This window comes from Magallana gigas, chromosome 1 (genome assembly GCF_963853765.1).
Source record: "Magallana gigas chromosome 1, xbMagGiga1.1, whole genome shotgun sequence".
In the NCBI taxonomy this organism is placed as follows: Eukaryota; Metazoa; Mollusca; class Bivalvia; order Ostreida; family Ostreidae; genus Magallana; species Magallana gigas.
This window is the reverse complement of record NC_088853.1, coordinates 16,925,517-16,942,559: the sequence shown is the minus strand read 5'-3', so window position 1 is coordinate 16,942,559 and position 17,043 is coordinate 16,925,517. Positions and strand designations below refer to the sequence as shown.

Below are 17,043 nucleotides of genomic sequence, written 5' to 3'. Positions count from 1 at the left end.
ATCTTTGTTTTCTTTAACCAATAGTTTTTTTAATACAAAACAAAACATAAATTAGTAATACGTAGTTTTCATACTGTATGCAAAAAAATTGCTCTTCAAGCAAAACGTTCATAACATATTTTTAAATGTTTTTACCGTATATTCCAACAACGAAATGCTATTGAATAATGCATAGGGTATTGAATGCAAACTCAAGCGTTCTCTAAAGAATGGTACGGAAATGAAATTTAACCATGGGTTCAGTTTTTCGGACTGTGATATAACAAGTGTCAGATAAACATCAGTTATTACAAAACGGCGTCATTACATCATCAATTCAATAGGATATTGATAAATATTAATGATGACAATACTGTATCTTTTCCCTGTTCTCGAATTACTTATCCAATCTGCTCTTTACCATTTAAAAATACCAATCGATTGGTCCAAACGTCAATTTATCCAAAATGTGATATAAGAAACAATTTCTTGTCAAATGTTCCACTGTTGAACTTTCAACAGTTTTCAACATTCATGTTTTTTTCTCAGTACAATGCTGCTATTTAAAATCTCGAGATGGCTGTGCCTTCTAGTCAGTTTATCTTTACCATGTAATGGCAGCCTACAGCCGGGCTTCTCTAAACTACAGAGTGGCCATAGACTGGACAGAAAAATGATCCAATCCTTCGGTCAACTCAGTTTCTTGGACTGTGTTATTGAATGTCTTGTAACACCACGGTGTAAGTCTGTCAACTATTTCAAAGGGGCTAATTTCTGTGAAATCAATTACGAAAATAAAAACAGAACGGGCGCTAAGTACGAGGTGAGCGCTGGATGGGTTTACAGTGAAAAGGAGCATTGGCCTCAGGTAAGTGATAACGTTAGTTGTTCTTGTACAGTTTTGTAACAACGTCACTGTTTTCAAGATCATAGTTGTAGTTTGAATAATTGTTGATGTTTTATATCTATACACTATCTTTCTAAATGATACATAGTGTATTTCGTAATGTTCTTTTTTTTTTTACATCATTTACCCTAATAGCATTAGCGGAGTTAACAGAAAACAAAGTTTTATCTTTATTCCACGGATGACAAATAAGTTCTTCAACTTATATTAATTAATCTCGTCGGCAAGGATGTTAGCGTGAGGAGATCATCGATGTAAAAGGGAGCCTGAGTACCCGGTGAAAACCCACTTCTCTAAGCAGGCGTCCAATGTACCCTTTCATATACAGCAACTGTCGATCACGAGTATCTAATTTAGGTCGTAGTGGTGAGAGGCGAGTGCATTGTCATAATCATGACAGAAACGGCATAAACTTGGTTTGAATTGTTTTCGAGTGAAGAAAAGCCCAACAATCTTTGAGAAAAGACAAAATGACTAAATTTGTTGTGACATAGGAAAAAAGTCATCAGAAAAAATGTGGATGGTCAAAATTGAGCTCACTGTTGGAAACATTTACTTAACTTACAGAAAGAGTCTTAATGGGACCTTAATATTGTTTATTTTAAAAAAATCAAGATAAAAAAATGAAATCTTTAAAACGTTAGAAAGCAAAACATATTTTCAGCCATAACTGACATTTAAAAAAAAATCTTTCGCAATTGTTTTAAAACACAAATTAAAAAAAAACATGTAATACTTCGAGTCTACAAGATTTCAACGGCCATACACTTTAAAAAGCTACAAATCTTGTGATACTATGCAAATTATATAAAAAAGAGCGGCACAATTTTATAAATTTGTCTGGTTTTTTTTTTTTAAAGTTAGGAATAAAAAACAAAACCAGATGCAATAATACACATTTTGGCAAATTGTGTCTGATCAAATTAATCATAAAATAAGAAAAAAAAATTGTATTTTTGAATATTTTAGGGGAGGGGATGTCAGAAATAAGACCAACAAGAATCATTTTGACAAAGAACTCTTACTGTAATAGGACAGAAATTATCATAATGGAACATTCCACACACCCTTATGTTATGATTACATCGACTGACGAAATTAAGGGTTTGATTTTCAACTAACCGTGCTATTTATCAAGCACTACAGAGATTAAGACTGAAGGACACTTGATTTCACATGGACGACCTGCCAAGAACTAAAACGTGTATGATGTGGTGTAAGAGCGGATAACTCTAACAGCTAACGAGCAACGTTACATACAAAGCCAATCTTAAAAAATCAATCATTCATTGGGAAATATATTTATAAATTTTCCATACTTTGTTAAGAATTAATAAACAAATATTCGAACAAATATGCATAAATTTTGCACAATGAGTTAAAAAAAATTCTTCGAATAAGTTTGAACAATCAATATTGACAGTTAGCTCTGTGTCTTGTTCATATGTGTTTTACTTTTGTAGGATCTGGCTGGATCTTGTGCAAACTCAAACTGTCATATCAACCAGACATGTAGAAACAAGAGATATTCCAAGGACACATTCTATGAATGTGTTTTGTCAGGTAAACTAATAAATCCGTTAGTCTCTATGCAAATGAAATAAATGAAAAATATCAATACGCACACAGTTTAGTATTTTTATCAAAGTTAAAGAGTTAAAGAGACAGTACAGCTGAAAACACATGTGCGAATAACTTCAGATTTACCTATTGTGTCGTTAGGGAATAAGAAATTACGCTGATTGTAATAGTTGAAATACTAAAAATTCCTTTCACATACCTAATTAACGTAATTAGGAGCTTTCGGAAATTCAAAGGTCATACAAACCGGAATAATAGTATATCTTTTTTTGTACCACCGTGGATTTTGAGTTACAGTAATTGACACGTGCTGAAAACAGATCTTCGTCCGACCACGGTTATTTTAGTATACGGGTTAAAAGGGACTTTCTAAACAGAACACATTCTCACTTTATCGATAATTTATTAATAGTTTACCAACTTCAGTTAATTTCAAAATGCACTGACATAAATATGTAAAATAACCCCTCGGTGGGCATCACTCACAAAAATTAATTTAGGTTGTAGCAACTCCTATGATAAATACGCAAAATATATGCTTACAAAATAATTATTGTGGTTGTTTTAATAACAATTATTACCTGGGATAAGTAGAAAAGGCATATTTTTATCAACAAACATGTCCAGGAGAATCTTGCGAGCCCTGCGTGTGATTTCTTTACAGCAAATTCGCATGCGTAATAATGTAGAAGGCTTAACCCCGTAACACGTTGCGATGTAAATATGTACTGGTTATACGTGATTATAAATGTTAATGAAATAATTAGATGCATTTCTTGTAGAAATTTGTAATTTTCTGAAAGTTTATACATTTATTAGTAGTTCAAAAATACCGAACCTGATCGGAATGTTTTTTCAAGTCTGTTTTAAATAAAATGTGCCGTACTGTCTCTTTAATCATGTTGTTGGATATTTAAATATCAAAAAGAAATTATTGGATCCATAATTATTTCATCTAAGGGTAGCTTTGATAATGACTCATGTTTTGATATTCTATAACATAAAAAAATGACGACAACAAACTGTCGACCATTTCAAAACATGCACTGAAATACTGAATACAGTTAAAGAATGTTCCTTTAATTCAATATTTGATACGCATTTAATGTTCTGATATATTATCAGGAAGTATTTGTTTAGTCATCGTACTTTTGATTTAATATGCAATAGTTTATAACCCGAGGTATCAGTTTTGATTTATTTCGATATAAGCACTGATGTAAACACAGTACAATTATGATTTTGTTCAAAAGATTGTGGAATACCCAATCGAACAAGAATAAATCTGAATACAACAAAACGTGAGGACGCTATTGGTATATACAGAAGGATACACGCATCGTGTTCTGACGGATACTTCCAGTTTGGTTCAGGACGATTGATATGTCAGTCAAACGGGGAGTGGAAATACGACATTCTTTGTGAAGAAGGTTTGTGCAAGCAGTTTATACTTTGTACATACATGTACATCAAACGCAATATTTTACGACAGCCTTGAACTCGTCCGAAATCACAATAGTGAACCATACTCATGGTACTAAGTACTGCAACAATTTAACAAAACAAAAATGATTTGCTTTTTTAAACATGTATAATTTCTGCAAATAGTTTTTTTTTTAAAGTAGTCAATAAAAAATATTAAACCTTTTTTATGGAGAAGTACTTACAATGCGTTGTTCATGTTCTCATCAATATCAGAGTAGAGTTGTTCATTTGTCCATCTAAATATTACATCTTTTTCACTGAAGAACTATATAAAATGTTTTATTGTTAAAATAACATTGTCTTACAAACCTGATATAACAACAAACGTATTTCGTGCATCTTTAATAAAACAAAAAAATATTGTGTAAAACCAATCTTTGGAAAGTATATGAAACTTTAAGATGAAACAGCTAATTTATACATAAAACTAACGTTTCACAGCTATGACTACCATCATTTCGGTATAAGTGGAGTAAAACATGGAAAGACATTTTGATTGTTAAACATTCTGCATTATGGCGGAAATTTTTACAACTATATAATTGTTAGAGTTTGATTCCTTGCTTATTAAAAGTCAATATGGTATAAACACGTTCGAGAGCATAATTAGGGAAAAACATTTAAAGCATAACACAATTATATTCTTAAAAAAATTAAACATTAAATTTTGAAATAATCATAAAGGTTTATGAAAATTGTTGCTAATTTCACCAACGTAACTTTCAATTACTGTAAACAGAGTCTGTATTGTTCTTATCAGGGTCAATGTTGCAGATTTGAGTCATTTGTAAATTATTTTGCCTTAAAAAAACAACAACAAAATCCAAGTGATACATATATATCAAAGCGAAAATATGAAAACAAGTAGGGATAAAACTTTTACTTTTTATTTTTCTTTAAGGTTGGATTCAGAACGAGGATCATGTTTATCGCCTCTTCACAGATAAAAAGACATGGAACGATGCAAAGGTTTTTTTTTCTAAAGTGTTTAGTTTGTTTTTTAACTAGGTGTATATTTTGATAATAAAATATTTCTGCATTTCTGAAATTGATATTAAAAAGTACTCGGTTTAGGAGTACTGCAAATCAAAGGCTGCATACCTGATAGAGATGGAAAGTATGGAGGAATATACTTGGATCCAAACCAATATTCTGTTTCAACATTTTCCGGAAATTGGTAAGGCAAAACTGTTATTTATGAAAACTTATTTATTGGTGGGAACTGATTAAATAATAAGCGAACATATAGATCGAATGAATACATTCTTTTTGAAAACAGATTGATATCGAAACGATTTTTTGTGTGTTAATTTCTTTAGGATTAAATACAAATAAAAAAAAAATAATGGCCTAGGCAATTTCCATTGACCAATGATCTGAATGAAAAAAATAAAAATCAACCTAAAAGAAAGGAAGATTTAATTCCTGACTTAAAATGCATTGTCTTTTCGAGTTATGAGCGAGATAGAGAGCTCACAATTCTTTGTTATGTAAACAAAGTCCAGGTTATGTTTCGTTTATATTTTGGAAACTCTAGATCTACACCTAAAATGAATGTGACAAATGCTAGGAATATTTTTATATAATTATGCTCAATACTAATAAGTAGAGAAATTAGCTTGAAAAAAACCTCAAAATTTTACCGGTAAAATGAAGCAATGTAAGCAAAAACAAGGCAAGAACCTTGTTTTCATCTATCTTGCTTATAACTCTACGACTGAAACTACAATTATTTTATTATTAGAAATGCATTTATTTTTTTTGTTCACAGATATTTATTTACAAGATGCATTTATTTACTAAGCCATTATAATCAGTGAAAAAAGTAAATAAAATTTAACCGAAATCGTGTCAATGGCTCTTCAAAACAATAGTCAAAAGATCTTTGTTTCAATGCACCAGGTAGGTGCTACCACGGGCTAATCAGTATTTTCAACGTACATCTAACATAAAAGGAATAAACATATTTGTTTTTTCATGGACATGTGTCTTTAATTTCTTTGGATGTTTTAGGGAATTGGTTGACCTTTACCTCTTTAAAAGAATTTTGCAACTGCACATGAAAAGTGTACTTCATACTTTTGCGATTGAATAACAAACCATTGCGAGTTTATCTCTGTATTATATGAGTTTGTCACTTCATGTAAAGATTTATTCATAGTATATCATGTATAAACCACTGCACATAATTATACTACGACATAACGTAATGGTGTAACTACATTATTTAAAATGTTATACCTGAATATAAGAAGTAATCCTAGCATATCATGATGTAAGCAGTGTTTATAATGATGTTACCACTGTATATATTAATGTTATCACTGCGTATATTTCTATAACTATCGCATATATACGTGATATACCGATTCATAATCACATGAAATTGACCTTCTTAATAAATGAAATAACTAAATAAATAACTTAATAAATGATATATTGACTCCCTATATCCCAAAAATTGAGTAAAGATTCCACACTAACCATTTCGTTGTATATTTTTGTTCTTTCTATCTCTTTTTTCTCTCTCTATAGCTTCGTTCGCGTGTTATTACTTGTAAAAAATGCTTGACATCGCAGTTGTTTTATTTGCATTTTAATCATTTACAATAAATACTTTCTGGTAAAATGAATTTGCCTTCAGATATTATAATTTTAAAAAAAGTTTGCTCTACAGCGACTTTTTCATTTCAAATAATGATATTAGAAACATATATAGAATCAAAGTATTGTTTTAATTGCAAGTATTTGTTGTTTTGTATTCTTCTAGAAAATTAGCTTAAATCAATTTTGGTTTTAATTGCGCTGTTTTGGCAAGGTCAAAAAAAAAATACAAAGTGTTTGTGTATTACTATGTAATGCACAAAGTATTTGTTTACAAAATTCAACTTTTTAAAGATTGTTTAAATCCTCTTGTAATGAGTGTAAGAAGTCTATAGCAGAGCTTTACTCAACTTCAACAAGGCCACATAAATAATATTGTTCCTGACATCACAAGTATCAAACAACGTTGAAAGTGCAAGCAGCGGCAAAACTTGAATAAAATAAGGACTTTTTTGGTTTTGTTTTACCAGCATAATTTTTGGCTACAATTAGCATTTTAAAGAATGACTAAATGAGACTTTGTGTATGAATAATGCTTGTGATATTCTATCAGATACAATATGCGTCTTCTTTACACCGCCTGCTTGGTTCTTTTCAAGATCAAGATGTTCGGTGTTTTTTTTTTTCACATCTATCATAAAACCTATTAGGGAGATCAATAACATCAATACCGGTTTTTTTTATTTAAACTTGAATTACATTAGATTTAAATTCATTTTCAGACACATGTATTGATACTGATGATTGTGCATCAGTCTGGACAGGTAGAGTGGATGAAGCAAATGAAAGAAACGTTATATGGACCGGAAATAACGAAAAAGTCCAATCTGAAAACTTGGCCCAAAATAATCCGAATGATTATGAAGAGAATGAACATTGTATTCGACTTCTTGTTAATGGAAAGTTGAGTGATTACAATTGTGATGCAAAATTGACCTTCATATGTGAGAAAACTGTTAACAAATAAAAGCAACACAGTTGTTAGCCGTTTGCGATCGGGTTTATGATCGCAAATTATTATTTACTACCGGCTACATTATAACAACAGTTATTTGACGTCCTAATCGATACAATTAATAACACATCCGTTGTAAATTTACATCAAATGTGGTGGTATACACACATTTTAAATATTATCCAAGAAATATGTATACATTTATCACGTATGCTATTCTAGAATAATTCCAAGCTATAAATATGTCAATATTATTGTGAGTATGTCGTTGTATTTCATGCCATACAAGAAAAACAGTCTATCCCTATAATTTTAAGAAACATTTATCTCCAGTATTTTATTTTTTAATTTGCTTACATCTGATGCAGTTCAGACTTAATGTTCATGTTCATCATTTTTGTACTTTGCTACGCTCCAAAGGTAAGTTTAGCGGCTAAAATGAGCCAACTCAAATTTGCATTATGAAGAAACTCGAGTTGTCTTTTATTTCAGATATTTTAGATTCAAAGTTAAGAAATTGGTCGGACAAAATCATTTGAACTGTATTTTACAAAATACCTAATAAAATTATTCTGTTATGTCGGTCGATTGTTTACAGTGAAAAAAAGGAAGGCAATTTGCAAACTCTTTTTTTAATGTTGGGTTCATTTGTTTTTAAAATTAAAACGTATACAACCAGCCAAATAATATCAACCCCTCCATCTTTGGAAATAAAAAGAAATACGAATTATACAGTTGTTTCTAAAAACTTGGATGCAACAGAACGTGATTTGTTCATACGAAAAACAACAATACACACAATAAATGTATATAACAAGGATTGGCATATACAAAGTAGTAAATGTTTAATCATTTCGAGTAAGAACTTATTTCAAAGAAGCGATATCTGCCTTCGTAATTGGCTATGAACATAATACAAAATAAAATTAAAAATGAAGGTGTTATTGAATAAAGCATTGATATCATATTTGAATTGAATACAAAAAAACCTGGTATTTTACGTTAATCTCAAAAGAAGGAAAAAGGTAATCGTAATAAAATAACTTTTACATCTTCAAAACTATTAAATTGACTCTAATACGTAAGCTACGCCAAATGTCCCTTTAACTTATTGTCTAATTTAACTATCATTCAAACATTATTTTTATTATCCCAAGAACAAAAAATTCCATATGGAACTTTTCAATCATTTAAACAAAATTATTCTTGAAGCAGAAAAAATAAATGGTGTCTACGATTTTGCTGATCAAAATATTGGTCGTTAAATTGTTTAAAAGGAGTAAACTAAACGGTATTTTTTTTTTGATAATTGCTCTATATTGATACGGTATATATACATCCGAATGAGCAGTCTATTCAAACTCTTTGACAGTTAACTACTGTAAACGTTATTCTTTGACACCTCAAGTCAGCTATTTAATGCAAGCATTGACATGTTGCGTGATCCCATCGTTATCATTTTTTATAAGTAGTCAGAGTTGTCCATTTGAATTAAATTTTGGAGAGGAAAATAATTATAAATTCAAACGTCTGTTTTTCTGTCACCTGATATGAATATGTATTTACAAATGACATTAAGTAATTTTATCCATAATTGATAATTTTCAAAGTATACCATTACTGCGTATAGCATTATTTCTCAATCATGAAATAATTAACCTCTATCCGCTCGAAATTGAACCACCTGAGCCCTTCATCTTTGTACAGTAAAACATCACATAACACATAGGTATGTTGCACTCTGCCACTTTTGTGACTTTATTGTTAACCAAATTTGGTTTGAAATAATCAGGAAAATGACAATAGATGATTATATAACAATAATTAATAAGTTCATAAAATTAATCATAAAATTATGAATATTTAATTCTTTACCCATAATATTTTACCACTAAAATAATCCGTAACTCCCATTACTGATGTAATCAATGATGTGATTGATTAGATAATTTATGAAAAACATAATCCTTGTGGTCTGAAAGCGCCATGCTTAATAAAGAAAAAAGAAAATACACAAGAATTTTTCTTTTTTATAAACATGTTCATAAAAAAGGAAGGTGGAGGGGTGGAGGTGGTTTATAGATCTCTTTGAAAATTTTCAATGCTTAGCTATCGGCGTCCTGAAAGAAGTGAGAACCCAAGCCATTAAAATGACGCTCCCAAGATTTTACCGCGGAATAAATTCATTGGTTACCTCCGACGACGTTGATTTTGTGTCCATATATGAAGATGCTGTATAACTTTGACAATACCGCAGGAAAGATAACTCTCGCGAACTTAACAGAAATCATCAATATGCATAAAATATTTTAAGAAATCTTAAAAATCATTTATCCATAATTGATAATTTTCAAAGTATACCATTACTGCGTATAGCATTATTTCTCACTCATGAAATAATTAACCTCTATCCGCTCGAAATTGAACCACCTGAGCCCTTCATCTTTGTACAGTAAAACATCACATAACACATAGGTATGTTGCACTCTGCCACTTTTGTGACTTTATTGTTAACCAAATTTGGTTTGAAATAATCAGGAAAATGACAATAGATGATTATATAACAATAATTAATAAGTTCATAAAATTAATCATAAAATTATGAATATTTAATTCTTTACCCATAATATTTTACCACTAAAATAATCCATAACTCCCATTACTGATGTAATCAATGATGTGATTGATTAGATAATTTATGAAAAACATAATCCTTGTGGTCTGAAAGCGCCATGTACTTGATTTATTCTATTTAAATCAAGTTCAGACCCCAAGGAGGGAGGGAGAAAATTTTAAGTGGCAAAGTGCATTCCTATACCTTTAAAATGGACTAATATTTGCCAGGATATACATATGCCTTACAAACCTTAGTCCCATATACATGCAAACACATTCAAATACTATTCATGCATGGGTAAGGATATACATATGCCCCACCCAAAAAGATGTACAATGTAACCTAATACTTGTAATATATAGTAATCATAGGTAGGAACATACATATGTCCAGCCCTTTCAAAGCTTTGACATGAAAATAACAACTTATATTTCAAATTATTTTAACGCATTATAAGTTATCAAGAAATATACATATGTTCCTGAATAACCGTGTATATCCATAAGTTCACAGTCGGTCTTTGCTCTCTCTATACTAGATTAACTGGTCTAATATAACTTTTGAATGCATCTGATTTCCATCGACCTAACAGTCTGATTTTGCTGTCACTCATGCCAATGTCAGCACAGTGCGACGCCATGCCTATCCGGAAAGAATGGCTAGTAATGCGAGTCATATCCAACTTTGCAAATGATAGACAGTTTTTTAATACCGCCGAAAGTTTACCCCTGGAAACTGGAATATTTGGTACATAACAAAAAAGTGGCCCATTTTGTACTCCTCTTAACTTGATGTAGTCTTCTAGGCATTGAACTGGACAATACTTTTTGTTACTTGCAGAGTGAATAGTGAGAAAAAATGGTTTGCCAATGTGATGTTTATATGTAACAAATTCGATAATTAAATGATCTTGCTGCCTGGAAATTTGATTAAACTGAATTAAATTTTTGTTTATTACCTTTTGACATGATGTTATTTCCCCAACTCTCAAGAATCCATAAAAGGCCAACAAAAACATTGCTTTAAACAAGGCCTTTTCAAATGCATTGGAAACTGTAACTGGTAAAAAGTCACAAATTTGATGCAAAATATTTTTTGTAATAGGTATTCTAACATCTTGTGAAGGTTTAAGTTTGCGTGTTGATAAGAGCAATTTTTGTATTAAAAAGGACGAGCATGGATCCCCAAAACTGTTGAGCTTATGGATGTAACTAAAAGCCGAGAGATATGAAGAAATAGTTGTTGCAGCATAGTCCTTTGAAAATAGGTAGGCAACATAATATACCAATATGTGTTGTTTCACTGGAAACTCAATAATTAACTCGTATTTCTCGGCAAAATCTTTAAAAACTGTCCAAGCATGGGAGTACGAAGCTAAAGAAGAATTAGTAAGGCTCGCATCCAATAGTCTTTGTATGTCACCTCTTAATTTGGAAAGGGCGGTAGTGGAGATATGTTGACTGGATTTCTGTCGGCCCAGGGTGCCAGTTGTAAAAACTGATTTACCTTTGAACGAGAAAGACAATCACATAGTAAATTTTCTTTTGAAGTCAAATGCTGAGCTTTAAAATAAATATTAAACTTCAAGCATATCAATACCAGTTTTCGCAAAAGAAACATGATGTGCTTATCTTTTGCTGTTTGTTTATTAATGACATGAACCAGTGCTTGATTGTCTGTGTTAAACAAAATGCACTTATTAGCCATATATTTTGACCAGACATCAACAGCCAAAACTATTGGGTATAATTCTAAAACTGCTATGTTCTGATTTCGCCAACTGTCATTCCATTCTCCTTTGAACCACTGACTACCAAAAACCGCAGCATACCCCACAGCTCCAGATGCATCTGTATATAACCTTAGTTCAGTTGAACTTAACCATATATCTGGTAAAAACATTGAAGAACCATTAAAATTACTCAAGAAATCATACCAGACACTTAAATCCTCCTTAACTTGTTTCGTCATCCTAATTCTATAATACTGCTTTTTTACACCAATGGTCAGATCTATTAGCCTCCTTAAAAAGGCCCTGCCTGGCAACACTACATTACAAGCAAAATTCAATAAACCTATAATTGACTGCAGCTGCTTTAATGTTAATTTAGATTGTTCCATCGCAAACTGGATTTTGTTGACACACTTTACATTTTTTTCCTTTGGTAATCTGCATTCCATTTTTGTTGAATCCAATTCATAACCCAGGTAAGTTATAACTTGGTTAGGACCACATGTTTTTTCAAGTGAAATGGGAACCCCAATATCTGAACACATATTCAAGAAAGATTTCAGCTTGTAGACACATTGAGTTGGCGATATATCCACAATGATAAAGTCATCCAAAACATGTGATATACATGGTATACCAAGTTTATTTTGTGCTATCCATTGTAGGGCTGTGGAGAATCGCTCAAATATTTTACAAGATGAACTTAGACCAAACTGCAAACATGTATCAAAGTAATATTTACTCTTCCACTTGAACCCAAGAAACTGATACTGAGATTGGTGAATATTAATAATTCTAAATGCTGACTTAATGTCAGTTTTACAACAGAAAGCACCTTTTCCACACTGTTTTTTGAAATGAATAGCATCTGAAATAGATGAGTATTGAACAAATGACTCATCAGGTGGTATGCCATCATTAATTGATTGATTTTCTGGGTATGACAAATGATGAATCATTCTAAATTCACCTGGCTCTTTCTTTTCAACCAAACCCAGTGGTGAACACTGTAAATTGGAAAATGGTTTATTTTCAAAAGGTCCTTGAACTCTACCAGCCGAAATTTCTTTTTGTATTTTTTGATCAATAATTTCTGGTCTTGTAAGAGCCGAATTTAAATTTTTTGACTCTATTCCAGGACATTCTCCAACAAAGCCTAAATAAAAACCCTTTGAAAAACCCTGAACTAGAAAATTAGTTTCATCTTCATCATACCCTGATAACCAATGAGCAAGTCTATTTACCTTGATTGGTGTTGGGCCCTTGCTTGGATGAACCAAATGATTTTGATTGGTTATATTGTTTCCCTGTATTTGTACTACCTGTTTGGTTTTGATACCTCTGCATGATCCGAAAGGGCTGCTTGGCTTGCTTTGTACATTGAATAAAAGGGTGTGACCCGCCGCAGTTATAACATCTGTGTTGGAAGCGACAAGACAAGCCTGCTGAACAATGCTTACCTGAATGGTACTGGAAACAGACACCTCTTGGCATAGAGCTATATGACATATCTTTCTGACTTTTGTTAGGTTTTGAAGATAGAGCTGTCGTCAGTCTGGCATTAACATATAACTCCATGTGTACATCACCCCATGAAACTTGTCCTTGGGCAACAAGCATCCTAAAATCGGTGTCATAAGCTTTCCAATTGCCCTTGGCGTCTGCAATATCTCTGACTGATTCTAAATGTTTAGCTAATTTAGCTTGTTGTTCTGGATATTTAATACAATAAATTGCAGCAAATCTATTCCATGCTGTAAGCCAGTCATGCATGGATGAGAGAGTTACCTCGCTTTGGGAATCATTCTCTACCTGGTGGATTGTAAGCTTGCCTGGACTGTCACCATCTTCGACCTGAATAGATAACTTACCTTTCTTTTGTTTGTCTTTCGACAAAAGGCTTGCAAATTCTATATACTGGTTTGACCAAATTTTTGATTTAGTTTGATCCGATACCCTTGCATCAATTGGTACTGCTGTACTAACAAAACCTGTCGGACACTTACCAGCGATTTTCTCAGTGTGATCCACAACTACCGCTTCAACTGAGTGTTGAATAGCGTTGTCCAGATATCTAGATTCTCTTACCAACCCGTCATTATCATCGTTGTTAGATGCCCCTAGAGGGTTTATACTTATACTCCCCTGAGAATTTGAAGCACTGTTGCTGTTAATGTTGTTTATCAGCGTTGTCAACTCGTCTCTAATTGTGGCCGTCACCCGCTGGGTCACCTGTGCTGTGATGGTTTCCAGTACATCGGGGGATAAAGCTGGCGACACCACTTCCAAGTTCATTGATGTCCTGCGTTTCTTTTGTTTTGAGACAGTTGATGGTTTTGCCCGAGCTTGGCTTGTTCTTTTTGGTGGCATACTTATTCTTGATGACGATAACTAAAATTACAAATTTCACTGATATTGGTTAGAAAACCATTGTCAACATCCGGTCTGAATAGAATCGGAAAATATATGATAAAACATGAAAATTCCGGAATACTTAATTTTTTTTTTTTTTTTTTTTAATTATTGTGTAGTTTATTGAATATTAAATGACAAACCTAAGGAAAGCATAAATGAAAAGTAGATTTAAAATTAAAATCCACTAACAACGCATGCATATAAAATTGTGGTAAATACATTGTATTGTAATAAAATAAACCTCTGGGAGTTAATTAAATATGTAAGGAAAACACAAATAAATTTGTGTTAAACACAGGAAAATTGTGTTTATTCCTATGCAATGAGATCCGCCTCAGGGAGGCAAAATTAAAATTTGAAAAATCTCAGGAAAAAACAAGTAAATTGTGTTGATTCCAGTGCAATGAGATCCGCCTCAGGGAGGCAAAATTAAATATGAAAAATCTCAGGAAAACACAAGTAAATTGTGATGATTCCAATGCAATGAGATCCGCCTCAGGGAGGCTAAAGAAATATGAAAAATCTCAGGAAAACACAAGTAAATTGCGTTGATTCCAGTGCAATGAGATCCGCCTCAGGGAGGCTAAAGAAATACGAAAAATCTCGGGAAAACACAATGCAAATTGTGTTGATTCCAGTGCAATGAGATCCGCCTCAGGAAGGCTATACAAATATGAACTATCTCTGGAAAACACCAATAAATTGTGATGATTCCAGTGCAATGAGATCCGCCTCGGAGAGGCAAAAATTACATATGAAAATTATAATGAAAACACTTGTAAATTATGCTTTTTCCAGTGCAATGAGATCTGCCTCAGTGAGGCAATAAACATTTGAAATTTTACAGGAAAACACAAGTAAATTATGATGAAACTATGTGATGGATATCAAATACGGAATTACATTCCTTGCTTATTACAAAGAAATAAAACAACACAAAATATGTATGTAGATCTACATATATAACGTTATAGATATATATATATATGATTACTTTGAAATTACAAGAGATAATCGCCCGAAACTCTAACGCATTCTAGACAAAATAAGTCCGCGCAAACTTCTATAGAGATGAACGTTGCCTTGTTTATTGAGGTGGACGCCGTCAAAAAGAAATTTATGGTCACACGCCTTGAACTTAGGCGAAGGGAAGAAGTCATTATGCTCCCAAAATGAAGCGAATTCAAATCTGTGCAGAGAAGATTTGAGAAGGATATTTACTTCATCCACAGTACTGTTGTAATCAAAACATTGCTTAAATCGTGGCAACAATTTACACACATGGATCTGAGCGACTCCAAACCGATACAAGAGATTCAATATTTGCTGCCAGTTCTTCGGAAGACGTCGCACGTCGAACATCATTGCCCCCAACAATTAGAATTATGTTACGAGGTTTTACTTTTTCAATGAAACTCGCATCCTCGCGGAGAATGCCCGAAATAGTGCGACCTCCCACTCCTCTATAAAATATCCTATGATTTGCTCTTAGACCAAGATCCTCACAGTACCTAACATCCTCATTACCTACTAGGAATTGTTGAAAGCGGCGTACAATAGAATGACCCAATATAAGTACTTTATTGGGCTCCATCAGTAAAATAAATCAAAAATATAAACCTTACCGCTTTATAGATCTCTTTGAAAATTTTCAATGCTTAGCTATCGGCGTCCTGAAAGAAGTGAGAACCCAAGCTATTAAAATGACGCTCCCAAGATTTTACCGCGGAATAAATTCAGGTTACCTCCGACGACGTTGATTTTGTGTCCATATATGAAGATGCTGTATAACTTTGACAATACCGCAGGAAAGATAACTCTCGCGAACTTAACAGAAATCATCAATATGCATAAAATGTTTTAAGAAATCTTAAAAATCATTTATCACTTATGGAACATTCACGTGAAATTCATCCAAGGTGTAATACACATATGATTTTAATCAATATTCCACATATACTATAACAAGAAATCAATGCACGATGTTTTCTCAAGAGAATTAAAAAGTGATTCAAAAGCGATCTCGTGAAATGTAGCTTTATCAATTTCTAGCTTTATCAATTTGTTTTTAATATTTAATTAAGCTCATCGAAGTCCCATTTTTGTATTAGAGATGAAACATATAATAAGGGAATTGCGTTTTATCAGTTTGAGAGAAATATCTAGATGAAACAGAATTGTTGATCTTATTCATTATTAACAAAATCTGACTAATGTTCCTTAGATTTGCTTAACAAAGTTAATGTCATATAAGTTAATACAAGTAACCCAATGATGAATAAAATCTATAAAATATATTATATTCTATAAAATCACAAGAATTACTATATAGAAATGCATCATTTAAACAATAAACTGCTTTCTTTGGTGATTCATGCGCGTTATAAAGGTGGCGACATTGTAGAAAAATACGTTAAAAAACTTTTAGCAGGTTCTGTATTTTTTTCTGCAATGATGGCTACCTTCATAATCCGCATGAATTACCAAAGAGAGCATTTCATTGTTGGTATTTACACTATCACAGTCTTCTTTTTAAAAATTAATAAATTGATCGTAAAAAGTTACAAAAACTGTTTTCATTATTAATGTACAACAGTTAGTTATATACAAGAAAAAGCCAAACCTGTTCAACATAAAGTATGCAGGCATGATTTGTGATATTTTCGAACAGTGCATGATTTTTCTTAGGATGTTCAATTGAAGGTTTCAATCAATCGATAAAAAGGACGTGCGGAAATCAGTCTTGTCATTTCCTTCAGAGCTATCAA

The 17,043-nt window shown here is 32.1% G+C and overlaps 2 protein-coding genes across 3 annotated transcripts; one reads left to right on the top strand and one right to left on the bottom strand.

Annotated features, from left to right (window-relative positions):
* Positions 1-457: 457 nt before the first annotated feature.
* LOC136275410 (neurocan core protein-like) lies at positions 458-12,012 on the top strand. The gene is made up of 6 exons (XM_066084433.1): positions 458-847; positions 2,350-2,449; positions 3,721-3,897; positions 4,854-4,921; positions 5,027-5,129; positions 7,279-12,012. Exons 1-6 carry the CDS (start codon positions 533-535, stop codon positions 7,521-7,523), a joined length of 1,008 nt encoding a protein of 335 aa, XP_065940505.1. The 5' UTR covers positions 458-532; the 3' UTR covers positions 7,524-12,012.
* Positions 9,988-16,010, bottom strand: LOC117691134 (uncharacterized). Of its 2 annotated transcripts, XM_066084423.1 has the most exons (3): positions 15,901-16,010; positions 13,867-14,251; positions 9,988-11,634 (listed from the first exon to the last, which is right to left on the bottom strand). In XM_066084423.1, the coding sequence occupies exons 2-3, from the start codon at positions 14,228-14,230 to the stop codon at positions 10,658-10,660; spliced, it is 1,341 nt and encodes a 446-aa protein (XP_065940495.1). In that variant the 5' UTR covers positions 14,231-14,251; positions 15,901-16,010; the 3' UTR covers positions 9,988-10,657. The 2 variants fall into 2 exon arrangements, with proteins under 2 accessions (XP_065940495.1, XP_034332389.2); XM_034476498.2 differs by lacking the exon at positions 15,901-16,010 and having other exon boundaries at positions 13,867-14,344.
* Between the last annotated feature and the right edge of the window lie 1,033 nt (positions 16,011-17,043).

What these genes read in the sequence shown, in the direction of transcription:
- LOC117691134 (XM_066084423.1), bottom strand. Translation starts at nt 14,230, where the DNA reads ATGCCACCAAAAAGAACAAGCCAAGCTCGGGCAAAACCATCAACTGTC. An exon ending in TCACACTGAGAAAATCGCTG is followed by an intron (nt 11,635 to 13,866) that starts GTAAGTGTCCGA and finishes TCTCGTTCAAAG; the next exon opens with GTAAATCAGTTTTTACAACT.
- LOC136275410 (XM_066084433.1), top strand. Translation starts at nt 533, where the DNA reads ATGCTGCTATTTAAAATCTCGAGATGGCTGTGCCTTCTAGTCAGTTTA. An exon ending in AAAAGGAGCATTGGCCTCAG is followed by an intron (nt 848 to 2,349) that starts GTAAGTGATAAC and finishes TTACTTTTGTAG; the next exon opens with GATCTGGCTGGATCTTGTGC. An exon ending in CTATGAATGTGTTTTGTCAG is followed by an intron (nt 2,450 to 3,720) that starts GTAAACTAATAA and finishes TTTGTTCAAAAG; the next exon opens with ATTGTGGAATACCCAATCGA.